General features: G+C 41.5%; 1 protein-coding gene across 1 annotated transcript in view; it reads left to right on the forward strand.

The window, feature by feature from the left end:
• Nucleotides 1-21691, forward strand: part of COL22A1 (collagen type XXII alpha 1 chain) — a 2341282-nt gene that overhangs the window by 1749241 nt on the left and 570350 nt on the right. The window contains exon 42 of the mRNA XM_044067281.1: nucleotides 3336-3380. Within this exon, the coding sequence (XP_043923216.1) occupies nucleotides 3336-3380 (45 nt within the window). The remainder of the gene's footprint in view (nucleotides 1-3335; nucleotides 3381-21691) is intronic.

A 21691-nucleotide genomic window follows, 5' to 3' on the forward strand; every position in this document is an offset into this window, starting at 1 on the left:
AAATGCTTTTCCTTCTGTTGCTTTAGAGCAATGTCCCCCATGAACCTCAGTTGTCCTCATTGCTTATGCTAAATCCTGGTTTCCAGTTTTACCATACCAGTCAGGGGCACTATGCTCCAAACTACAGGTGAAGTGAGGAGAGCAAGAGGCATGTAGGAGTGACAGTAGTCACAGTTTCACACAGACAATGCATTAACTTTGCATGGTGCTGGTGGTCCTACCTAAACTTGCTGTTGTTTTTAACTACAGGCCGATGCTCACATTGATGTTGCCAGAGAGGGTCCCTGCACCATCCTCAAAGATAGAGATGCTTCCCACTCTCAGCCCCAAATTTACCTGACAAGCATTTTGAGGTCCATTGTCCACCAGAACCTCCAAAATAATGTCGTATCTACTTCTCTAGGATGTCATTTCATTCCCCACTTGGAGAGAGAGACAACAGGCAAAGCATTTCCATTTACATCTTCTGTATCGCAGTTCCATTAGTCACTTATGGTGATGATTGAACTTGGGTCATGTGGATTGCACATGTAGCTTTATCTCTTTATATATGGTGTACTTAAATGGGACTTTCCAGATGGACAGAACAGGATAAGAGTTAACCAAAGTAAATCTGCATGTATGATAGACACACATGCACACCCACATGTACATATAGTGGCATCTAGTTATCACTCTCCCTCTACTTAAGAAATATGTGATAATAGTAAAGCAATGTAATGAGTTTATTGCCAGATCTTCTACATGATGCAGTCAATGATCTGAATACTATATTCAGTTTAGTATGTTGTTTTTTTCCTTAAGAATGCTACTACTTGGTGAACCCAACAACCCAGAGCTCCCAGCTTTATATTGTGAATATCTTATCTGTAGTTTGTTACAGACTCACCTCTGTCATGGTAAGATGGAATGTTTCACATTATGTTACTCGGTAGAATGGCATTAGTAAAGCTCGGATGAGAAAAAAATGATGCAGCAACAGAACTATTTATTTATTAACTGGGAGATGTGGTATGATCCCAGGATCCTTTTTGCTCATATCCTGGACCAGAAATCATTTCAGTTTTAAAAGTTTTAGCCATATAGGACCCAAAATGAAAAGGCAAACTGAACCAAGACGAGTAAGAGAATATACACTTTAATAGAACAGTTGATACTGCAGTGGTGTTGCTGTGGTAGCGCTGTCGCCTCACAGTTAGATGTTGCCCATTCGATTCTCAGTTAGAGCACCTTCTGTGTAGCATCATGCGTGAATGGGCATTCCTTCATTGAAGGTTGTGCGTTAGGCCCGGCAAGCCAGTATGTAAAAATCTACTGCCAATCATTAGCGGACTGGTGTTCCGCTGTGGTGACCCCTAACCGAGAAAAGCCGAAATACACAAACAAACAAAAACACTTTAATAGAACAGTTAAAATCAAATAGTTTAACATTCAAATGGATGAGCATGTTCGACTGTTGAATAACAGACTTCTTCAGAACAGTCAAAAAAGTCCAGCCAGTCATTAAATACCTTCAAAAAAGTTTTACAACCAATCAAAAAATGTCCCCAATTAAAAACATAACATTGAATTAAAGATAAGAGTACCGCCCTACAAAGAATGTTCATAGGTTGGTACTAGGCTATCAACCCTAGGGCCTATACAAGCCTAGCCATAACAGTTCCCTGGCTATTTCTTCCCACACTATTTACTTCCCAGTACCCCTGTCTAGCAGATCGACTGACGTGATCCCTGGGATGAATTTCCTTTCTCCCATCCAGTCATCAAGGTTCCTTTTGAAGAGGGCCAAAGAGGTGCTCTGCTTGACATGTATGGGCAGTCTATTCCAGAGTCTGGGGAGTCTCTGGGTCAGGAACCTATCCCTCCGGCATGTTTTGTTTATTGTGATGACAAAGTTTAGATCCCTGGAGTGTGTGGCTCTGAGGGATTGGATTTCTTTAAGTATAGCATGCCCAACAGCTCTGCGTTTGGCATGGCCTTGTATGTTAAGCAGAGATCACCTCGGTGTAGACGATATGCGACAGAGTATAGCTGTAGTTTTTTAAGGCGGTCAGCATAGGGCATCGGGTTTAGGCCTATGATTCTTTTAGTGAGGTATTTCTGTGGCCTTTCCAGTTGTTGCAGATGTCTTGAGAGGTACATACGAAATGGAACATTGTATTCTATAATGGGTCTAATGAGGGATGAGTACAGTGGGTCAATAACCTCCTTTTTTCTCGATAAAAAGCCCTTAGTGATGAGGTGTGCCACATAGAAAGATCTTCTGACTGTTGTGGCAATGTGGTTATTGAAGGTGAGGCCACTGTCCACCTGTGTCCCTAAGTCTCTGATCACACTTTCGGTGTTTAGTGTACTGCCACCTATTTGGTAATTCATGGGTACATGTTTTTTTTTCCCAAAGGGGAAAACTATACATTTCTTGGCATTGAGCTTGAGCCTATGGCTCTGGCACCAAGCATCTGTTTCTGTAAGGTCCTTTTCTAGAGTATCAACATCATTTGGGGATACAATAATGGCTCCCAGTTTGCAGTCATTTATGAACTTTGTTAGCCAGAGTCCCTTAGTGTTGGCCTGTACTTCAGAGAAGTAGATGCCAAACAAGAGAGGTCCCAGGACTGAACCTGAGGTACTCCACTTGTCACTTGTCTGGAGCTGGATTTGGAGTCAGCTACTTTTAGAGTGTGGGTTCTGTCAGTAAGCCAGTTGGCAACCCATCGAGTGATGTAGGGATTGATGCCCAGCTTAGTAAGTTTATCTATGATTCCAGAGTGGGGGATGGTGTCAAAGGCCTTGGTGAGGTCCAGATAGGCTGTGTGGGCTGCCTTACCCTTGTCCACAGCTCTGGAGACATTGAACTAAAATAAGCAAGGCCTTGAGCAAAAATGTCATTTAAAAAAAAAACTTTCTCATGAAAAAGTTTTTTTATAAAATGTACTTGTGAAAAATACTTCCAAAAACTAAACAAATGAATACATGAATAAATAATCAATGCCCAAATGAAAAAATTCTAATTCAGCAGATGAAAGTGCTCAACCATTTGAATTTTAAGCTATTTGATTTTAACTGTTCCTTTAAGGTGCATTTTCTCCTATTTATCTTGGTGAAGTTTGCCTTTTCATTCTTGGTTTTGTTTTTTGGATGTGGTATTTTGTTTTTTAGCCATACAGGAGTTCATCAGTGAAAAATGTAATGCATTTTACAGCCAGAGAATCAGGCATTAAGAGTATGTTTGTCAGCATCCACATAAGATTAGTCCTTAGGACATAGATATTTTTTTCTTTAATGGAAGGAAACCTTTTTTTTGCATCAAAAATAATTTTTTGTGTTTGTTACAGGGTCAGCCTGGTGCATCTGGTGAAAGAGGTCCTCCTGGAGATCCTGTAAGTAGACATTTCCATTCAGTTAGTTCTCACATATTTATACATTTAGTTTATCATTGTTTGTTGGCTAATTTGGAATGGCTCTTCTCATTTGTATCTGAACACATAATTTCAAAAGCAGAAGATATGCCTTGATTTTTCTGCATTTTCTCCATGGGTGGTGTGACATACAGATTATATCCCACTGAACTGCCACCAAATAATGTGGCATCTCTTACTGTTGTGGGTCAGTAACTAAGGAGCTTCAATCCTCACTACTGACTCCAATGTGAATCTGTCTCTTAAACAGGAGTAATATTTCACAATTTTCCCCTAAGAGCACAACAGGAACATGCTCTATAGCCTGGGACTGGACTGTATACTTCTGTCGACCCCGAATGTAACTCCTTATTCTACACCTCAGAGCAGTGTGTCCCCAGTTTAAGCCCTCTGATACATTCACACTTAAATAAATTAAATCTCACACATCCAAACACTTCTGGGAAAGCCTGACACAGATTTCCAGCTGTGAATTTTCCCAAAAATGATATGGTAATGCTGCCACTAATCAGAGTGTCTTTATGCTCTTCTAAAAGGGGTCCAATTATAAAAATTAAATAAAACAAATTGTAGCAAATGACCTATCCAGCCAGGCTTTCAGAGTGCCCCATAAAGTTATGAAGGCAAGTATAATCATTCTCAAATCACTAAAGAAAAACACTGATTGTCCAGCCACAATGTAAGTTAATAAAAAATGGTTTAATATTGAGCAAAATGATTAGAAATATAAACAATAATTTCCAATAAACAAACAGAACTCAATCACCAGAAAAATGAAATCAATACTGTAGGATAAAACTCCAACATTTAGAAAAACTCTAGCTGATCTAACTGATTAGTTATAATTTTCCTATCTGACTGAAGAACACTGTCGCTGATCTAAACTAAATTACTGCAACAGAGCAAAGGCAGGCTTACAGTTCTTGGTGATCCTTTTTCTTTTTTTTTTTTTTTTTTTTTTTTTTTTGTTTTTGGTATCCATTGCATACATCTGTAATAACTGACAACTGTAACTGACTTCTGGTAATTGACTTCTATAACTGACTTCTAGCAATGGTTCCAGTTCTAATTTTCATTTCATATTTTGAACATGAACCAACACCTGTTTTCTAAAAGTTCCTTCCTGTCTTTCAGCTTCTGACAATAACACATAGCAACTGACAACATTCCAATGACATCATATGTTGATCAGCTGAATCTGAGACAGTTTGCATTTAGAATGTCTCTTCAAAAACATGTATAGTTAGAAATGTAGGAGGACAAATGTTTCAAACATTATGTACAAACAGATTATGAATCAACATGTAAGAACCTGTTTACAATATCATACCTAGTCATGGTGACACACAGTATACAGGTCAGTCTGAAATTATCTAGAAAAACTCAGCCAGATGTGCTAGCACAATTAACATTGACTAAATTCTTCACCCCCCCCCCCCATGACTCAAGCATGGTTTTCAAGTGACCCCTTGAAAAATGGCACTTTAGAAAAATGGGTCTGTCTGGGAATATCAACCCACTTCTCTCCTAGGCAATCCATTAACTTTGACATTATTAACCTGACTGCAGTGCTTTTATTCTCCTTCTGAGGAACCTTGGGTGAGCTCAGCTCTCACCGTGAAATTTGAAATATACACTTGCACAACAAACTCTTCACTATAACCTGGGCTGGCTAACACAGGGGGTCTTCCCATAATCTCCTTAAGTGTCTGGAATGCCTTTTCAAAATCTGTTATCCATACTACCTTATCCAGTCTATTTTTCCTAGTTGGGTCAGTAAATGGTGCAGCCACTTCACCAAAATTGGGTATAAATTTTCCACCGTACTGAGATGTCCCTAGAAATGTTCTTACTTGCTTTTTAACAATAGGAACTGGACACACTTGAATAGCTTCTATTTTGACAAGTTCTGGCATAATCTTACCATTCATCACTCTGTGTCCTAAGTAAGTGACCTCTGCTATACCCACTTGTCAAAGTAGAAGCTATTCAAGCCTGGCCAGTTCCTGACACTAAGTTTAATGGTTAGGCATTCCCTTTTAAACTTGTCTGCAAATGCCCATAGCATAGTCATTAATGTCTAAGCAAGACCACTAGTCTGGGAATAGTAGATGTGATCTTTAAATGTTTCACCCCACAACACTACCTCAATCAAGTCAGCAAGTCAGATGTGAAGTTGGCAACTTGGTCAATCAGTATCTCCTTTGGCAAACATACTGTGCTGACAATTTCTATCAAAGCACTTGCCACCTTTTCTACATCAGTATCACCTGCAAAAGGAATATTAGGGATTATTGCTAGAAGTGACAGATCAGTGCCTCTAGGCTCTACCTACTACCATACAACCTCACCTTCAAGCCCTCCCTTAAGAGTTTATTTTCTAAACAACAAACCTTCCTTCTCTGCCCAACATCAACTTTACTGGGATATTAGGGACTATAGCTAGACATGCCAGACGGTAGCCTCTAGGCAGTACAAACTGCTGTACTACCTCACCTTCCAGCCCTCCCTTAGGAGTCCACTTACAATACAACAAACATTCCTTCTCTGTCCCAATATCACCTGTACAATGAATATTTGGGATTATAGCTAGAAGTGGCAGACAGCAGGTTCTAGCCTCTATCAACTGCTGTACTACTTCAACTTCTAGCCCACCTCCAGGACTCCACCCTTTATACAAAAACCCTTTATTCCATATACAGCTTGCCCTCTTCATTGAGCCTCAGGTGCTTCCTTAACCATAGCCTTCAAGCTTTGTAATGTAGGATCCATAGTTTGAGCCTGTCTCAACTGTACATTTGTGGACCTCTCAAGCTCCCCTTCTACAGAAAGCACAGCAACTTCTGACAGCTGTACCTCAATCTGAGTACTATTACTCACCTCCATCCTTGTAGTGGCCATGTTGAAAGGAACATCAGTATCTACCAGCAGTTGTGATTCATTTCCAGATGCACTGCTAAAGGATAGTTCCTTCCCTGAAAGCTCCTTCTCTGAAACTGCTACCACACTAGTCCTGGCTTTAGGTATGAAATTTGTCTGGGTGTCACCCAGGCTACTGGGCATACATGCCTTTCTCCACATCCGACTAGGTGTCATTCCATGCACACAAGGCACTGCATCATCACAGTCATTCCCTATCAGGACATCTGCAGGAAAATTCTTAAACACAAGCTCCCCTTCCTCAGGAAGCCTAATAAATTCCAACAGTTGTGTCTCACTGTCAATCTGGTTGCTGTCACTTACCTCCTTTCTTGCAGTTACCATGTCCAAGGGAACATCAGTACCTACCAGCAGCTGTGGCTCACTTTCCAATGTAGTGCCACACAATAGCTCCTTCTCTGGAACAGTTACCACACCAGTGCCAGCATCAGGTATTAGATCTGTTTGGGTCTCCCCAAGGCTACTGGACCTACATGCCTGTCTCCAAGCTTGACTGCATGTTACTGCATGTACACAAGGCACTGCATTTATCAAAGTTATTTCCTATCAGGACATCTGCAGGAATATTCTCAAACACAAGCTCCCCTTCCACAGGAAGCCTAATAACTTCCAACAGTCGTGCCTCACTGTCAGTGTGGGTACTGTCACTCAACTTTGTCCTTGCAGTCATCATGTCCAAGGGAACATCAGTACCCACCATCAGCTGTGGCTCACTTTCAGATGTACTTCTACAGGATACCTTCTTCTCTGAAACAGCCACCACACCAGTCCCAGTTACTGGACCTATGTGCCTTTCTCCAAGCTTGACTACGTGTCACTGTATGCACACAGGGTACAGCATCATCAGAGTCATTCCCTATCAGAACATCAGCAGGAATTTTCTCAAACACACATACCTGCTTCCTTCCTCTTATAACCTCCCAGTTAAGATGAACCTTATCCAAAGTTATTTGGAATGGGGTCCCTCCCAATTCTACTGAAGTGGAATGTCCAAGCAAGTATTACTCTTCTCTAACCACTGCTGTGAAGCTGTGTCTCTCTTAGCAATAACTTGTTTACCATCTACTAAGATAGGATATAAATTTTGTTGCTAGATTGACACCCCTGTTCTTTCCAAACAGTATAGCACTGGCACTTTGTCATCTCCACTTGCTGGCTTCCTCACCTTTTGTTTCTCTCCTTGCCTCAATGGATATTTGACAGCTATGTGTCCCCTATGGTTACGTTTGAAACATCTGAGCCCTAACCGTGTACATGGACTAGTAGTTTCCCTTGTTACTGGTGTGCTCAGTTAGAGTGGTTTAGACTGCTCACCATGGGTTCTCATGTCTGTTAGCAGCATTGGGTATTCATCTATTATGCATTGGTGCTCTGCTTGCTAAGTACAGATCCCCTTTCCTCCCCAACTACTACATAGAGTTATAGTCTCTGCCTGCTAAGATGATTCTCATGTCATCAGTCAAAGTACTGGTGATGGCTTGTTCCCTCACCAAAAGGTGTGTCAGTCCCTCAAAAGTGGTGACTTGACACCCACTCACCCATCTGTCAAAGTAAGTACTTAAATCAGCAATATAATCAAGTACACCTTCATCTGCCTTGTATCTGTGTTCACAAAACATTTTCCTGTCAGCTTTAGGTGTCAGTTTAAAACAATCTAGAAGACAGTTCTTAACTTTAAGTTTCTGGATGCCTTTTAACAATCTATGGTCCGCACTACCTTATCCGGTTTATTTTTCCTAGTTGGATCAGTAAGGTGTGCAGCCACTGCACCACAACTGGGCATACATTTTCCACAGCACCCCTCTGTACCTAGAAATGCTCTCACCTGCTTTTTAACAACAGGAACTGGCCACACTTGAATATCTTCTGCTTTGACAAGTTTTGGCCTAATCTTACCGCTCCCGACTCTATATGCTAAGTAAGTGAACTCTGCTATACTCACTTGTCAAAGTAGAAGCTATTAAAGTGTGGCCAGGTCCTGACACTTACTAGGTTTAATGGTTAGTCCTCCCCATTTAAAGTGGTCTGCAAATGCCCATAGCATAGTCATTAATGTAGAGTTTAACCTCTCCATAAGACCATTAGTCTGGGAATAGTAGGGTGTGATCTTTAAATGTTTCAACTCACAATGCTTCCTCAAACAAGTCAACAGGTCAGATGTGAAGTTGACACCAATGTCAGTCAGTAGCTCCCTTGGAGAACATACCTTGCTGAACATTTCTAGCAAAGCATTTGCCAAATTTTCTACATCAATATCACATGCAAAAGGAGTATTAGGGACCTTTGCTAGAAATGGCAGATGGTTGGCTTTTGGCTCTACCAACTGCAGTACTAATTCACCTTACATACCGTCTTTAGGAGCCCACTTTGTATTTAACAAACCTTCCTTCTCTGCCTCAATATCACCTGCACAGGAATATTAGGGACTATGGCTAGAAGTGGCAGATGGTAGGCTCTACGTTCTACCAACTGCTGTACTACTTCACCTTCTAGCCCACCTTCAGGAGTCCACCATTTATACAACAATCCTTTATTCCCATATACAGACTCACCTCTTCCTTGAACCTCAGGTGCTTCCTTAACCATTGCCCTCAAGCTTTGAAATTTATGATCCATAGGCTGAGCCTGTTTCAACTCTGCATTTGTGACTCTCCCAAGCTTCCCTTCCAGAGGAAGCACAGTAACGTCTGATAGCTGTACCTCACTGCCCATCTTAGTACTATTACTTATTTCCATCCTTACAGTCTCTGTATCTAAGGGAACATCAGTATCTACCAGCAGTTGTGACCTACTTACAGATGTACTGATACAGGATGGCTCCTGATCTGAAATGGCCTCCAAACCAGTCTGGGCTTCAGGTATGAAATCTGTTTGGGTCTCCCCCAGTCTACCAGACCTACATGCCTTTCTCCTCACATGACTATGAGTCATTGCATGGATACAAGGCACTGCATCATCACAGTCATTCCCTATCAGGACATCTTCAGGAATATTCTCAAACAAAAGCTCTCCTTCCTCAGAAAGCATAATAACTTCCAATATGTGTGCTTCTCTGTCAGTCTGGGTATTGTCACTCACCTCCATCCTTGCAGTCACTGTGTCCGAGGGAACATCAGTACCTACCAGCAGCTGTGGATCACTTTCAGATGCACTGCTGCTGGATAGCTCCTTCTCTGAAACAGTCACGACACCAGTCCCGGCTTCAGGTATGTGATATGTCTGGGTCTCCCCCAGGTTACCATACCTACATATCTGTTTCCAAGCCTGACTGCATGTCACTGCATGTACACAAGGTACTGCATTATCAGAGTCATTCCCTATCAGGAAATCTGCAGAAATATTCTCAAACACAAGCTGCCCTTCCTCAAGAAGCCAAGTAACTTCTGACAGTTGTGCCTCACTGTCATTCTGGGTACTATCACTCACTTCTGTTCTTGCAGTCACCATGCCCAAGGGAACATCAGTACCAACTACCACCTGTGGCTCACTTTCAGGCCTGCTGCTACAAGATACCATGTTGTCTGAAACATCTACTGCACCAGTCCCAGCTTCAAGCATGAGATTTGTCTGGGTCTCCCCCAGACTACTGGACCTCGGTGCCTTTCTCCAAGCTTGACTGGGTGTCACTGCATGCACACAGGGTACTGCATCATTAAAGTCATTCCCTATCAGGACACCAGAAGCAATATTTTTAAACACACCTACATGCTTTCTTCTTCTTCCTCCCTCTCAGTCAATATCAGCTCTAGCCCAAGGACTTTGGAATGGGGTCCCTCCCAAAGCTATGACTGGAGTGGGCTGCACAACCAAGTACTGCTCTTCTATAACCACTGCAGTCCTCAAAATGGTTATATCAGAAGTTGTGTCTCTCTTAGCAGTAACCTGTTTACCATCTACTAAAATAGGATATAAATTATGTTGATAGGTTTGCAGCTTTGTTGTTTCCAAAAAAACTTACACTGGCAGTTTGTCATCACCACTTGCTGACTTCGTCAACTTGCCCTGATAGACATTTGACTGCTATGTGGCTCTCTGATTACTTTTTAAATTTTTAATTTGAAACTTTTAAGCCCTAACAGTGTATGGAATAGTAGTTTCCCCTGTCACTCGTGTATTCTGTTGGAGTGTTTAGACTGCACACATGGGTTTCCTTATGTCCACCAGCAGCATTGGGTATCCCTCTCTTATGGACTGGTGCTCTGCTTGCTAAGTAGAGATCCCCTTTTCTCCCCACCTCCTCAGCAGAGTTACACTCTCTGCATGCTAACCAGATTCTCATGTCTTCAGACAAAGTACTGAGAGCTTGTTCCCACACCAAAAGGTCTGCCAGTCCGTCGAAAGTGGTGACCTAACACCGACTGACCCATCTGTGAAAGTAAGTACTTAAATCAGCAATATAATCACATACACTTTCATCTGCCTTGTGTCTGTGTTCATGAAACTTTTTCCTGTCAACTTCAGGTATCAGTTTAAAACAATCTAGAAAACAGTTCTTGGCTTTAGCATAATTAAAAAAATCAACATCAGACAATTTTGACATGGCATGAACCGCTTTACCGTGGACTATGTGAGTCAGTAGCTGAACCCAGAGCTGATGGTCAATATCTTACCATCTACATATTCTCTCAAATTAATTTATTTATATATTTTATTTTACATTTGTTTACCAGGAAAGTCCAACTGTACAAAGCCCATTTTCAGTGGAGGCCTGGGAAGAAAAGCTCTACATAAATATCTGGCTAGAACTATCAAAGTAATCCCCATTCCTGGATTCTGGAAAAAAAAGCTTACTGACCTTTACAGCTTCTGGTGTCCAATTATTCCCTTCTCCAATACATTCATGACCCTCTTGAAGGGTAAGAATTTCCACTTCACTTCGGCACTGTCTCTCATTTGCCTTGGCTTCTAAACACCTCATACTCTGTGTTGATTCCAGTTCAAGAAATTACATTCTGTCCTCAGTCTCCTGTCATTCAGCCCCCAGTTCACATTGCTGCTGTTTCTCCCTAGCCTTCAGTTCCAGCCTCCATAACCCTAGATGGATTCTCAGGTCCTTCAAATAAAAGGTGGGCTGTCCTGTTAAGGCAGCCAGCAAATAACCAGTACCAAACTGTATATTCTGTGAATGGCTAGTCTGAACTGAAGCTGCAATTAAGGTAGTAATCATTACTTCCTTAGTCAGTTTGGCATGCACCAGTCTTCTGGCTTCTCAGTCCTTGGCCAACTGATTCTTTGTGAACTTACTATAGTCTTCTGCTGACGTCCTTGCCTGCTGTCCCTGACTAACTAACTAAAAATAAATAAAACTGAGGTGAACTGAGATTCTGTATGTTTACTTTGTGGCTGTCAAGAGTGCACACCTTAATGACAACTACACACAAGCTACTGAAGTCCAATTAAACATCCCCACACCACTGGATCCAATTAATGTGATCCCCAGATAATATGAACTAGTCTGCCACCAAATAATGTGACATCCTTTACTATCCTGTGTCAGTAACCTAGGAGCTTCAGTCTTCACTACTGACTCCAGTGTGAGACTCTCACTGAAACAGGAGTAATATTCCACAATGTTCTCTGAAGAGCACAACAGAAACATGTTCTATAGCTTGGAATTGGACTGCATACTTCTGTCCACTACTAGTGTAACTCCTTATTAAACACTTCAGAGCAATGTGTCCTAGTGTAAGACCTCCAATACACTCACACTTAAATACATTAAATCTCACACATCTAAACACCTCTAGGAAGGCCTAACACATATTTCTAGCTGTGTCCCTTACCCAAAATAATATTGTAATGCTGCCACCAATCATAGTATCTTCATGCCCTTCTAAAGGGTGTCCAATTATGAAAAATAAATATTAAAACAATTAGTAGTAAATTACCTAATCAGCCAGGCTTTCAAACTGGCCTGGGAGGTTATCAAGGCAAGTATAAGCATTCTCAAATCACTAAAGAAAAAGTCTGATTGTCCAGACACAATGTAAGATAATAAAAAATATTTAATGTTCAGCAAAATGATTAAAAGTATAAAAAAGTAGTTTCCAATAAACAGAACTCAATCACCAGGAAAATGAAATGAATACTATAGGATAGAAATCCAACTTTTAGAAAAACTCTAGCTGATCTAACTGATTAGTTATAATTTTCATATCTCCTAAAAACACTGTCCCTGATCTAAACTAAATTACTACAACAGAGCCAAGCCAGGCTTACAGTTATTGGTGAGTTTTTTTTTTTTTATTTTGGTATCCACTGCATGCATCTGTAATAACTGACAACTCTAAATGAATTCTGGCAAATTATTTCTATAACTGACTTCTGGCAACTGTTCCAGTTCCAATTTTCATTCCATATTTTGAAAATCAACCAACAGCTGTTTTTTAAAGTTCCTTCCTGTATTTCAGCTTCTGACAGTAACACATAGCAACTGTCAACATTCTGATGACATCTTCTGCTGATCAGCTGAATCTGAAAGAGCTTGCCTTTAGAATGTCTCTTCACAAATATGCAGTTAGAAATGTAGAAAGTCACTGTTCAAGTCTTTAAAACCTTCTGTAAAAAGAGATTATAAATCAACATCTAAGAACACATTTACAATATCATAGCTAGTCATGCTGGCATACAATATACAGGTCAATCTGAAATTATGGACAGAAATTCAGCCAGATGTGCTAGCACAAATAACAGTGATTGATTTCTTCACAGTTCTCTCCCCCTATGACTCAAGCATGGTTTTCAAGTGAATCTTGAAAAATGACACTTTAGAAAAATGGGTCTGTCTGGGAATATCAACCCACTCCTCTCCTAGGCAATCCATTTACATTGGCATTATTAACCCCACTGCAGTGTTTTTCTTCTCCTTCTGAGGAAACTTGACTGAGCTCAGCCTCCACCCCGCAATTTGAAGCATACACTTGCACAACAAACTCTTCACTATAACCTGGGCTAGCTAACACATAGGGTCCTCCCAAAATCTCCTTAAGTTTCTGGAATTCCTTTTCACATTCTATGGTCCACACTACCTTATTCAGTTTATTTTTCCTAGTTTGGTGAGTAAGGTGTGCAGCAACTGCACTACAACTGGGCATACATTTTCCACAGTACCCCACTTTCCCTTGAAATGCTCTCACTTGCTTTTCCGTAACAGGAACTAGCCACACTTCTGCTTTGACAGGTTTTGCCCTAATCTTACCACTCCTCACTCTATGTCCTAAGTCCTAAGTAAGTGACCTCTGCTATACTCACTTGTCAACACAAATAATACTAGTACAAGTGTTACCCTCAAAACATTTTTCACCACCTCAATCAAAAGCATGCTCTCCAAACTAAACACTTTATCAACAGCAGCTGACCTACTCCCCAGCTATTCCTTGAAACTCAAAGCAGATGCTATTGCTATCCAAGTCTCTGCTCTCATAAACAGATCAGTTGTTGAAAACCATGTGCCCAAACTCTGGAAAATAGCCTATGGTTACACACATACATAAAGGTGGGACCTCCACTATAGACCCATTGCTATACTCTCCCCCTGGCAAAAATCCTAGAAAAATGCATCCATACCCAGGTGCTAAAATATCTCCTAGACAGCAACATCCTTTCAACTACTCAACATGGAATCAGACCTGCCCATAGTACCACTTCAGCCCTCCTCTGCTTCACAGACACAATAAACCATCTCAAAAACGAAGGCCTGCAGGTGCCAACTCTTTTTTTGGATATGTCCATTGCATTTGACACAGCCTCACACCAAACAAACTAAACCAATATCACATATCAAATTCCACTCTTAAATGGTTCTAAAGCTACTTAACTGGCAGGTACCAGGCTGTAAAATGGGAAAATTCTCTCTCTCCTCAGCTGCCCATAACTGTAGTAGTCCCACAGGGTTTTATCTTAGGACCACTACTGTTCGCAGACTTTACAAATGACCTCCATTCCTCCAAACAGCATGCATCTGTCATTCAGTATGCAGATGATACTACGTTATCTGTGCTGCACAAGATATTTCCACCCTCCTGCAACCAACTCAACTAGCATTCTCTGACATTGAAAACTACCTTACCAAAGCCCAACTTATCCTCAATCCAAAGAAAACACAACTTATGATTATAACCAGTTCTAACAAAAACACTGATAACAGTCAATTCGCTATCTACTCCACAAATGCTACTACAATCACTCCAGTGGCACAGGCTAAGCTATTGGGAATAACCATAGACTCCCACCTAAAATTCGATAGTCATCTCAACTTAACTATTAAAAAAGTACATGTCAAACTGGGATCACTCTACTGTATCAAACCGTTTCTTACTAACAACACAAGATCAGCCATTCCTCGTTCCCAGCTTCTATCCACCGTACTCTATGCATTTCCCATTCTGACTAATCTCAACAAAACTGAACTAAGCAAAATGGAAGCTTGCTATAACAGAATTGCCTGCTTTGCTGCAAATTGCTCATATAGAACTCATCACTGTACTGCTTTGAGCCAGCTCCACTGGCTTAAACTGCTCAACTTCCCAACCTACAATCGGCTCTGCCTCTGTCACTCTATCTATTACCTCCCCAATAAGTGTATTGACCTTAAAAAACTAGTACAACATCACTCAGCCAAAAGGCCTCTTAGATCATCAAGCAAACTACTACTAAGTCACCAACAGCTTTAATAGCTTTGGAGACACACTATATAGTAGTTCAGTCACTAAAAAATGGAACTCTCTCCCCACTGGCATACAAAGCACATTGTCCAAAGCCTCCTTTAAAAACCTCATTAGGCAACATCTCAAACAAAGTTGGCAGTGCCAAAACTGCTCCCCAGGCTAGTGAAAGTGGATAAGGTACGCATACTAAGCCTAGAGTACTTGATAATAATTTTCACTCTTACTCACAAACAATGTATGTACTGTACCTATGTACTATGAATGTATTCTACATATGTTCCAAATTTCATCTGTACACCACAAATCTGTTAATTACCTTTATTTTTAAATTAAGGTTTTCTTGTTTCTTCTCTCCACTGTAACTGTTGATGTGCTGCATACCACTGTAAAACATGTCTATTGTAATTTGTGTGTGTACTGATCATGTCTAAATATCTAAATGTATCTGTAATTATTTTTCGCTGTGGAGCTTTTCTCCCCAGGCCTCTGCTGAAAAAGGACCTCTTTGGCTCAGACACTCCCGGTTAACAAATGTAAAATAAAATAATATAAAAATAAAAATAAAATAAAATTAAAGTGTGGCCGGGTCTTGACACTTACTAGTTTTTAGTCCTGCCATTTTAAACTAGTCCGCAAATGACCGTAGCATAGTCATTAATGTAGAGTTTAACCTCTCCATAAGACCATTAGTGTGGGAATTGTAGGGCATAATCTTTAAATGTTTCACCCCACAATGCTTCCTCAAATAAGTCAGCAGGTCAGACATGAAGTTGGCACCATGGTCAGTCAGTAGCTCCCTTGCAAAACATACCCTGCTGAACATTTCTAGCAAAGCACTTGCCACCTTTTCTACATTGATATCACCTGCAAAAGGAGTATTAGGAACTATTGCTAGAAGTGGCAGATTGCTGGCTTTGGGCTCTTATAACTGCAGTACTAATTCACTTTATCGCCCTCCCTTAGGAGTCTACTTTGTATATAACAAACCTTCCTTCTCTGCCTCAATATTACCTGCACAGGAATATTAGGGATTATAGCTAGAAGTTGCAGATGGTATGCTCTAGGCTGTACCAACCACCACACTACCTAACCTTCCAGCCCTCCCTTAGGACTCCACTTACAATAAAACAAATATTCCTTCTCTGCCCCAATATCACCTGTACAAGGAATATTAGGGACTATAGCTAGAAGTGGTAGAAGGCAGGCTCTAGGCTCTACCAACTGCTGTACTACTTCACTTTCTAGCCCACCTCCAGGAGTCCACCCTTTATACAACTACCCTTTATTCCCATATACAGACTCCCCTCTTCCTTGAACCTCAGATGCTTCCTTAAACATCACCCTCAAGCTTTGAAATGTACGCTTCATAAGCTGACCCTCAACTTTGCATTTGTGACTCTCCCAAGCTCCCCTTCCACAGGAAGCACAGTAACTTCTGATAACTGTACCTCACTGTCAGTCTGACTATAATTACATATCTCCATCCTTGCAGTCACCGTGTCCAAGGGAACATCAGTATGTACCAGCAGTTGTGATCTACTTACAGATGTACTGATACAGGATAGCTCCTGATCTGAAACATCCACCAAACCAGTCTGGGCTTCAGGTATGAGATCTGTCTGGGTCTCCCCAGGCTACCGGATCTATATGCCTTTCTCCCAGCCTGACTATGTGTCATTGAATACACACAACACACTGCATCATCACAGTCATTCTCTATCAGGACATCTTGAGGAATATTCTCAAACACAAGCACCCTTTCTCAGGAAGCATACTAATTTCCAACATTTGTGCCTCACTGTCAGTCTGGGTACTGTCACTCACCTCTGTCCTTGGAGTCTCCGTGTCCATGGGAACATCAGTACCTACCAGCATCTGTGAATCTCTTTCAGATTTACTGCTGCAGGATAGCTCCATCTCAGAAACAGTCACCACACCAGTCCCAGCTTCAGTTATGAGATCTGTCTGGGTCTCCCCCAGGTTACCGGACCTACATGCCTGTCTCCAAGTTTGACTGCATGTCACTACATTTACACAATGTACTGCATTAGCAAAGTCATTCCCTATCAGGACATCTGCAGGAATATCCTCAAACACAAGCTCTCTTTCACAGGAAGCCAAGTAACTTTTGACAGTTGTGTCTCACTATCATTCTGTGTACTATCACTCACCTCTGTCCTTGCAGTCACCATGCCCAAGGGAAGTTCAGTACCTACTACCACCTTTGGCTCACTTTCAGGCCTAGTGCTACAGGATACCTCATTCTGTGAAACATCCACCGCACCAGTCCCAGCTTCAAGCATGAGATCTGTCTTGGTCTCCCCCAGGCTACTGGACCTAGGTGCCTTTCTCCAACCTTGACTGGGTGTCACTGCCTGCACTCAGGATTGTGCATCATCAAAGTCATTCCCTATCAGGACATCAGCAGGAATATCCTCAAACACACCTACTTGCTTGCTTCTTCCTCCCTCCCAGTTAATATGAGCCCTAACCAAAGGAATTTGGAATGGGGTCCCTCCCAAAACTGTGACTGATGTTGACTGTCCAAGCAAGTACTGCTCTTCTGTAACCAATGTTGGCCGCAAAATGGTTATATCAGAAGTTGTGTCTCTCTTAGAAGTAACCTGTTTACCATCTACTAAGATAGGATATAAATTATATTGATAGAATGGCAGCTTTGTTGTTTCCAAACAACTTACACTGGCAGTTTATCACCACCACCTACTGGCTTCCTCAACCATTGTTTCTCACCTTGCCTCAATGGATATTTGACTATTGTGTGTCCCACTGGTTACATTTGAAACATCTAAGCCCTAACAATGTACTTGGACTAGTAGTTTCCCCTGTCACTGGTGTACTCTATTGGAATGGTTTAGACTGCAATACATGGGTTCCCTTATGTCCATCAGCAGCATTGGGTATCCCTCTCTTATGGACTGGTGCTCTGCTTGCTAAATAGAGATCCCCTTTTTTCCCCACCTCCTCAGCAGTTACACTGTCTACCTGCTAACCAGATTCTCATGTCATCAGGCAAAGTACTGAAGGCTTGTTCCCTCACCAACAGGTCTGCCAGTCCCTCAAATTTGGTGACCTGACACCCACTGACCCATCTGTGAAAGTAAGTACTTCAATCAGCAATATAATGACGTATACTTTCATCTGCCTTGGGTCTGTGTTCACAAAACATTTTCCTATCAGCTTCAGGTGTTAGTTTAAAACAATTTAGAAGACAATTCTTAACTTTAATATAATATAAACCATCTACATTGGACAATTTTGACATGGCATGAACAGCTTTACCATGGAGTAAGTGAGTCAGGAGCCAGACTCAGAGCTCATGGTCAGCATCACATTGTCTACATACCTTCTCAAATATTTGGATAAAACTACAAAAGTCATCCCATCCCTGTATTCAGAAAAAGATTACTGACCTTTACAGCTTCTGGGGTCCAGGTATTCCCTTCCCCATTACCTTCACAACCCTCTCAAAGGGTAAGAAGCTCCACTTCACTCCAGTGCTGTCTTTCATTTGCCTTGGCTTCTAAATGCCTCAGTCTCTCTGCTAATTCCAGTTCATGACATCACAGTCTCTCCTCAGCCTCCTGTTGTTCGGCTTCCAGATCACATCAGCACATTTTCTCCCTAGCCTCAAGTTCCAGTCTCCATAACCTTACATGGATTCTTAGATCCTCCAAAGAAAAGTTTGTCTGCCCACCACACTGGAAATTTTCTGAATGGCTGGGCTGAACTGAAAATGCAATTTAGGGTGAAATCATTGCTTCCTTAGTCAGCTTGGCATGCACCAGTCCTCTGGCCTCACATTCCTTGGCCAACTGGTTCTTTGTCAGCTTACAGTAGTCTTCTGCTGACAACCTTGCCTGCTATCCCTGAATAACTAACTAAAAATAAATAAAACTGGCGTGAACTGAGATTCTGTATGTTTACTTTGTGGCTGTTGAGAGTGTGCACCTTAATGACAACTACACACAGGCTACTGAAGTCCATTTAAAAATCTTCACACCACTGGCGCCAGTTAATGTGATGTCCAGATAATATCCCACTGAACTGCCACCAAATAATGTGACATCCTTTACTATCCTGTGTCAGTAACCTAGGAGCTTCAATCCTCACTACTGACTCCAATGTGAGACTGACACTTAAACAGGAGTAATATTCCACAATTTTCCCCTAACAACACAACAGGAACACATTCTATAGCCTGGGACTGGGCTGTATACTTCTGTCCACCCCTAACGTAACTCCTTATTATACACTTCAGAGCAATGCGTCCTAGTTTTAGTACCTTCGATACACTCACACTTAATTAAATTAAATCTCAGACATCCAAACATGCCTGGGAAAGCATGACACAGATTTGCAGCTATCTCCCTTCTTGAAAATAATACTGTAATGCTGCCACCAATCAGAGTGTCTTCATGCCCTTCTAAAGGGGGTCCAATTATGAAAATTAAATATTAAAACAAATAGTAGCAAATGATCTAATCAGCCAGGCTTTCAGAATGGCCCTGGAAATTATCAAGGCAAGTATAAGCATTCTTAAATCACTAAACAAAAAAAAAAAAAAAAAAAAAACACTGATTGTCCAGCCACAATGTAAGTTAATAAAAAATATTTAATATTGATCAAAGTGATTAAAAGTATAAAACAGTAATTTCCAATAAACAGAACTAAATCACTAGAAAAATGAAATCAATAGTGTAGTCCGTCTCAACTCTACATTTATGACTTTCCCTGCTGCAGGAAGCATAGTAATTTCTGACAGCTGTACCTCACTGTCAATCTGTGTACTATTACTCACATCCATCGTTGCAATCACTGTGTTCAAAGAAACATCAGTATCTACCAGCAGTTGTGGTTCACTTTCAGATGTATTGCTACAGGATAGCTCCTTCTCTGAAACAGCCACCACACCAGTCACGGCTTCCGGTATGAGATCTGTTTTGGTCTCCCCCAGGCTACTGGACGTACATGCTTGTTTCCAAGCTTGAGTGTTGGTCAGTGCATGTACACAAGGTACTGTATCAACAAAGTCATTCCCTATCAGGACATCTGCAAGAATGTTCTCAAACACAAGCTTCCCTTCCTCAGGAGGCCTAATAACTGCCAACAGCTGTGCCACACTGTCAGTCCGGGTTCTGACACTCACCTCTATCCTTGCAGTCACTGTGTCTAAGGGAACATCAGTACCTACTAGCAGCTGTGGCTCACTTTCAGACGTAGTACTATAGGATAGCTCCTTCTCTGGAACAGTTACCACACCAGTGCCAGCATCAGGTATTAGATCTGTTTGGGTCTCCCCAAGGCTACCAGACCTACATGCCTGTCTACAAGCTTGACTGCATGTTACTGCATGTACACAAGGCACTGCATTTATCAAAGTTATTCCCTATCAGGACATTTGTATGGATATCCTCAAACACAATCTCCCCTTCTACAGAAACTCTAATAAATTCCAACAGTTGTGCCTGCCTCATTGTCAGAGTGGGTACTGTCACTCACCTGTGTCCTTGAGTCATCGTTCTGAAACAACCACAACACCATTACCAGCTTCAGGCATGAGATCTGTCTGGGTCTTCGCCAGGTTACTGAACCTACGTGCCTTTCTCCAAGCTTGATTGTCTGTCACTGCATGCACACAGGGTACTGCACCATCAAAGTCATTCTCTGTCAGAACATCTGCAGGAATATCAACAAATACAGCTATCTGCTTGCTTCCTCTTCCACCCTCTCAGTCAAGACGTACCCTAGCCAAAGGTATTTCAAGTGGGGTCCCTCCCAAATCTCTGACTGCAGTGGACTGTCCATGCAAGTGCTGCTCTTCTCTAACCAGTGCAGGACTCACAATGGGTATATAAAATGCTATGTCTCACCTAGCAGTAACCTGTTTATCATCTACTAAGATAGGATATAAATTCTGGTGATAGATTAATACCCCTGTTGTTTCCAAACAACTTATCACTGGCAGTTTGTCATCAACACTTGCTGCTTCCCTCACCTTTTGTTTCTCACCTTGCCTCGATGGAGATTTGACTGCTATGTGGCCAGTCTGGTTACATTTGAAACATCTAATCCCTAACCGTGCACTTGGACTAGTCATTTCCCTGTTACTGGTGTACCCTGTTGAAGTGGTATAGACTGCCCCCATGGATTCCCCTATGTCCATGTGCAGCATTGGGTATCCGTCTCTTATGCACTGGTGCTCTGCTTGCTGAGTAGAGATCCCCTTTTCTCCACAGATCCTCTACAGAGTTACACTCTGTCTGCTAACCGGATTCTCATGTCATCAGTCAAAGTACTGAGGGCTTGTTCCCTCACCAAAAGGTCTGCCAGTCCCTCGAAAGTGGTCACCTGACACCCACTGACCCATCTGTGAAAGAAATTACTTAAATCATGAATATAATCACGTACACCTTCATCTGCCTTGCCTCTGTGTTCACAGAATTTTTTCCTGCCAACTTCTGGTGTTAGTTTAAAACAATCTAGAAGACATTTCTTAACTTTAACATAATATAAACAATCTATATCAGACAATTCTGACATGGCATGAACAGCTTTACCATGGAGTAAGGGAGTCAGGAGCCAAACCCAGAGTTCATGGTCAGCATCACACTGTGTACATACCCTGTCAAATATTTGGATAAGACT

This window comes from Protopterus annectens, chromosome 3.part1 (genome assembly GCF_019279795.1).
Source record: "Protopterus annectens isolate FY-2018-M chromosome 3.part1, PAN1.0, whole genome shotgun sequence".
Classification (NCBI taxonomy): Eukaryota; Metazoa; Chordata; order Ceratodontiformes; family Protopteridae; genus Protopterus; species Protopterus annectens.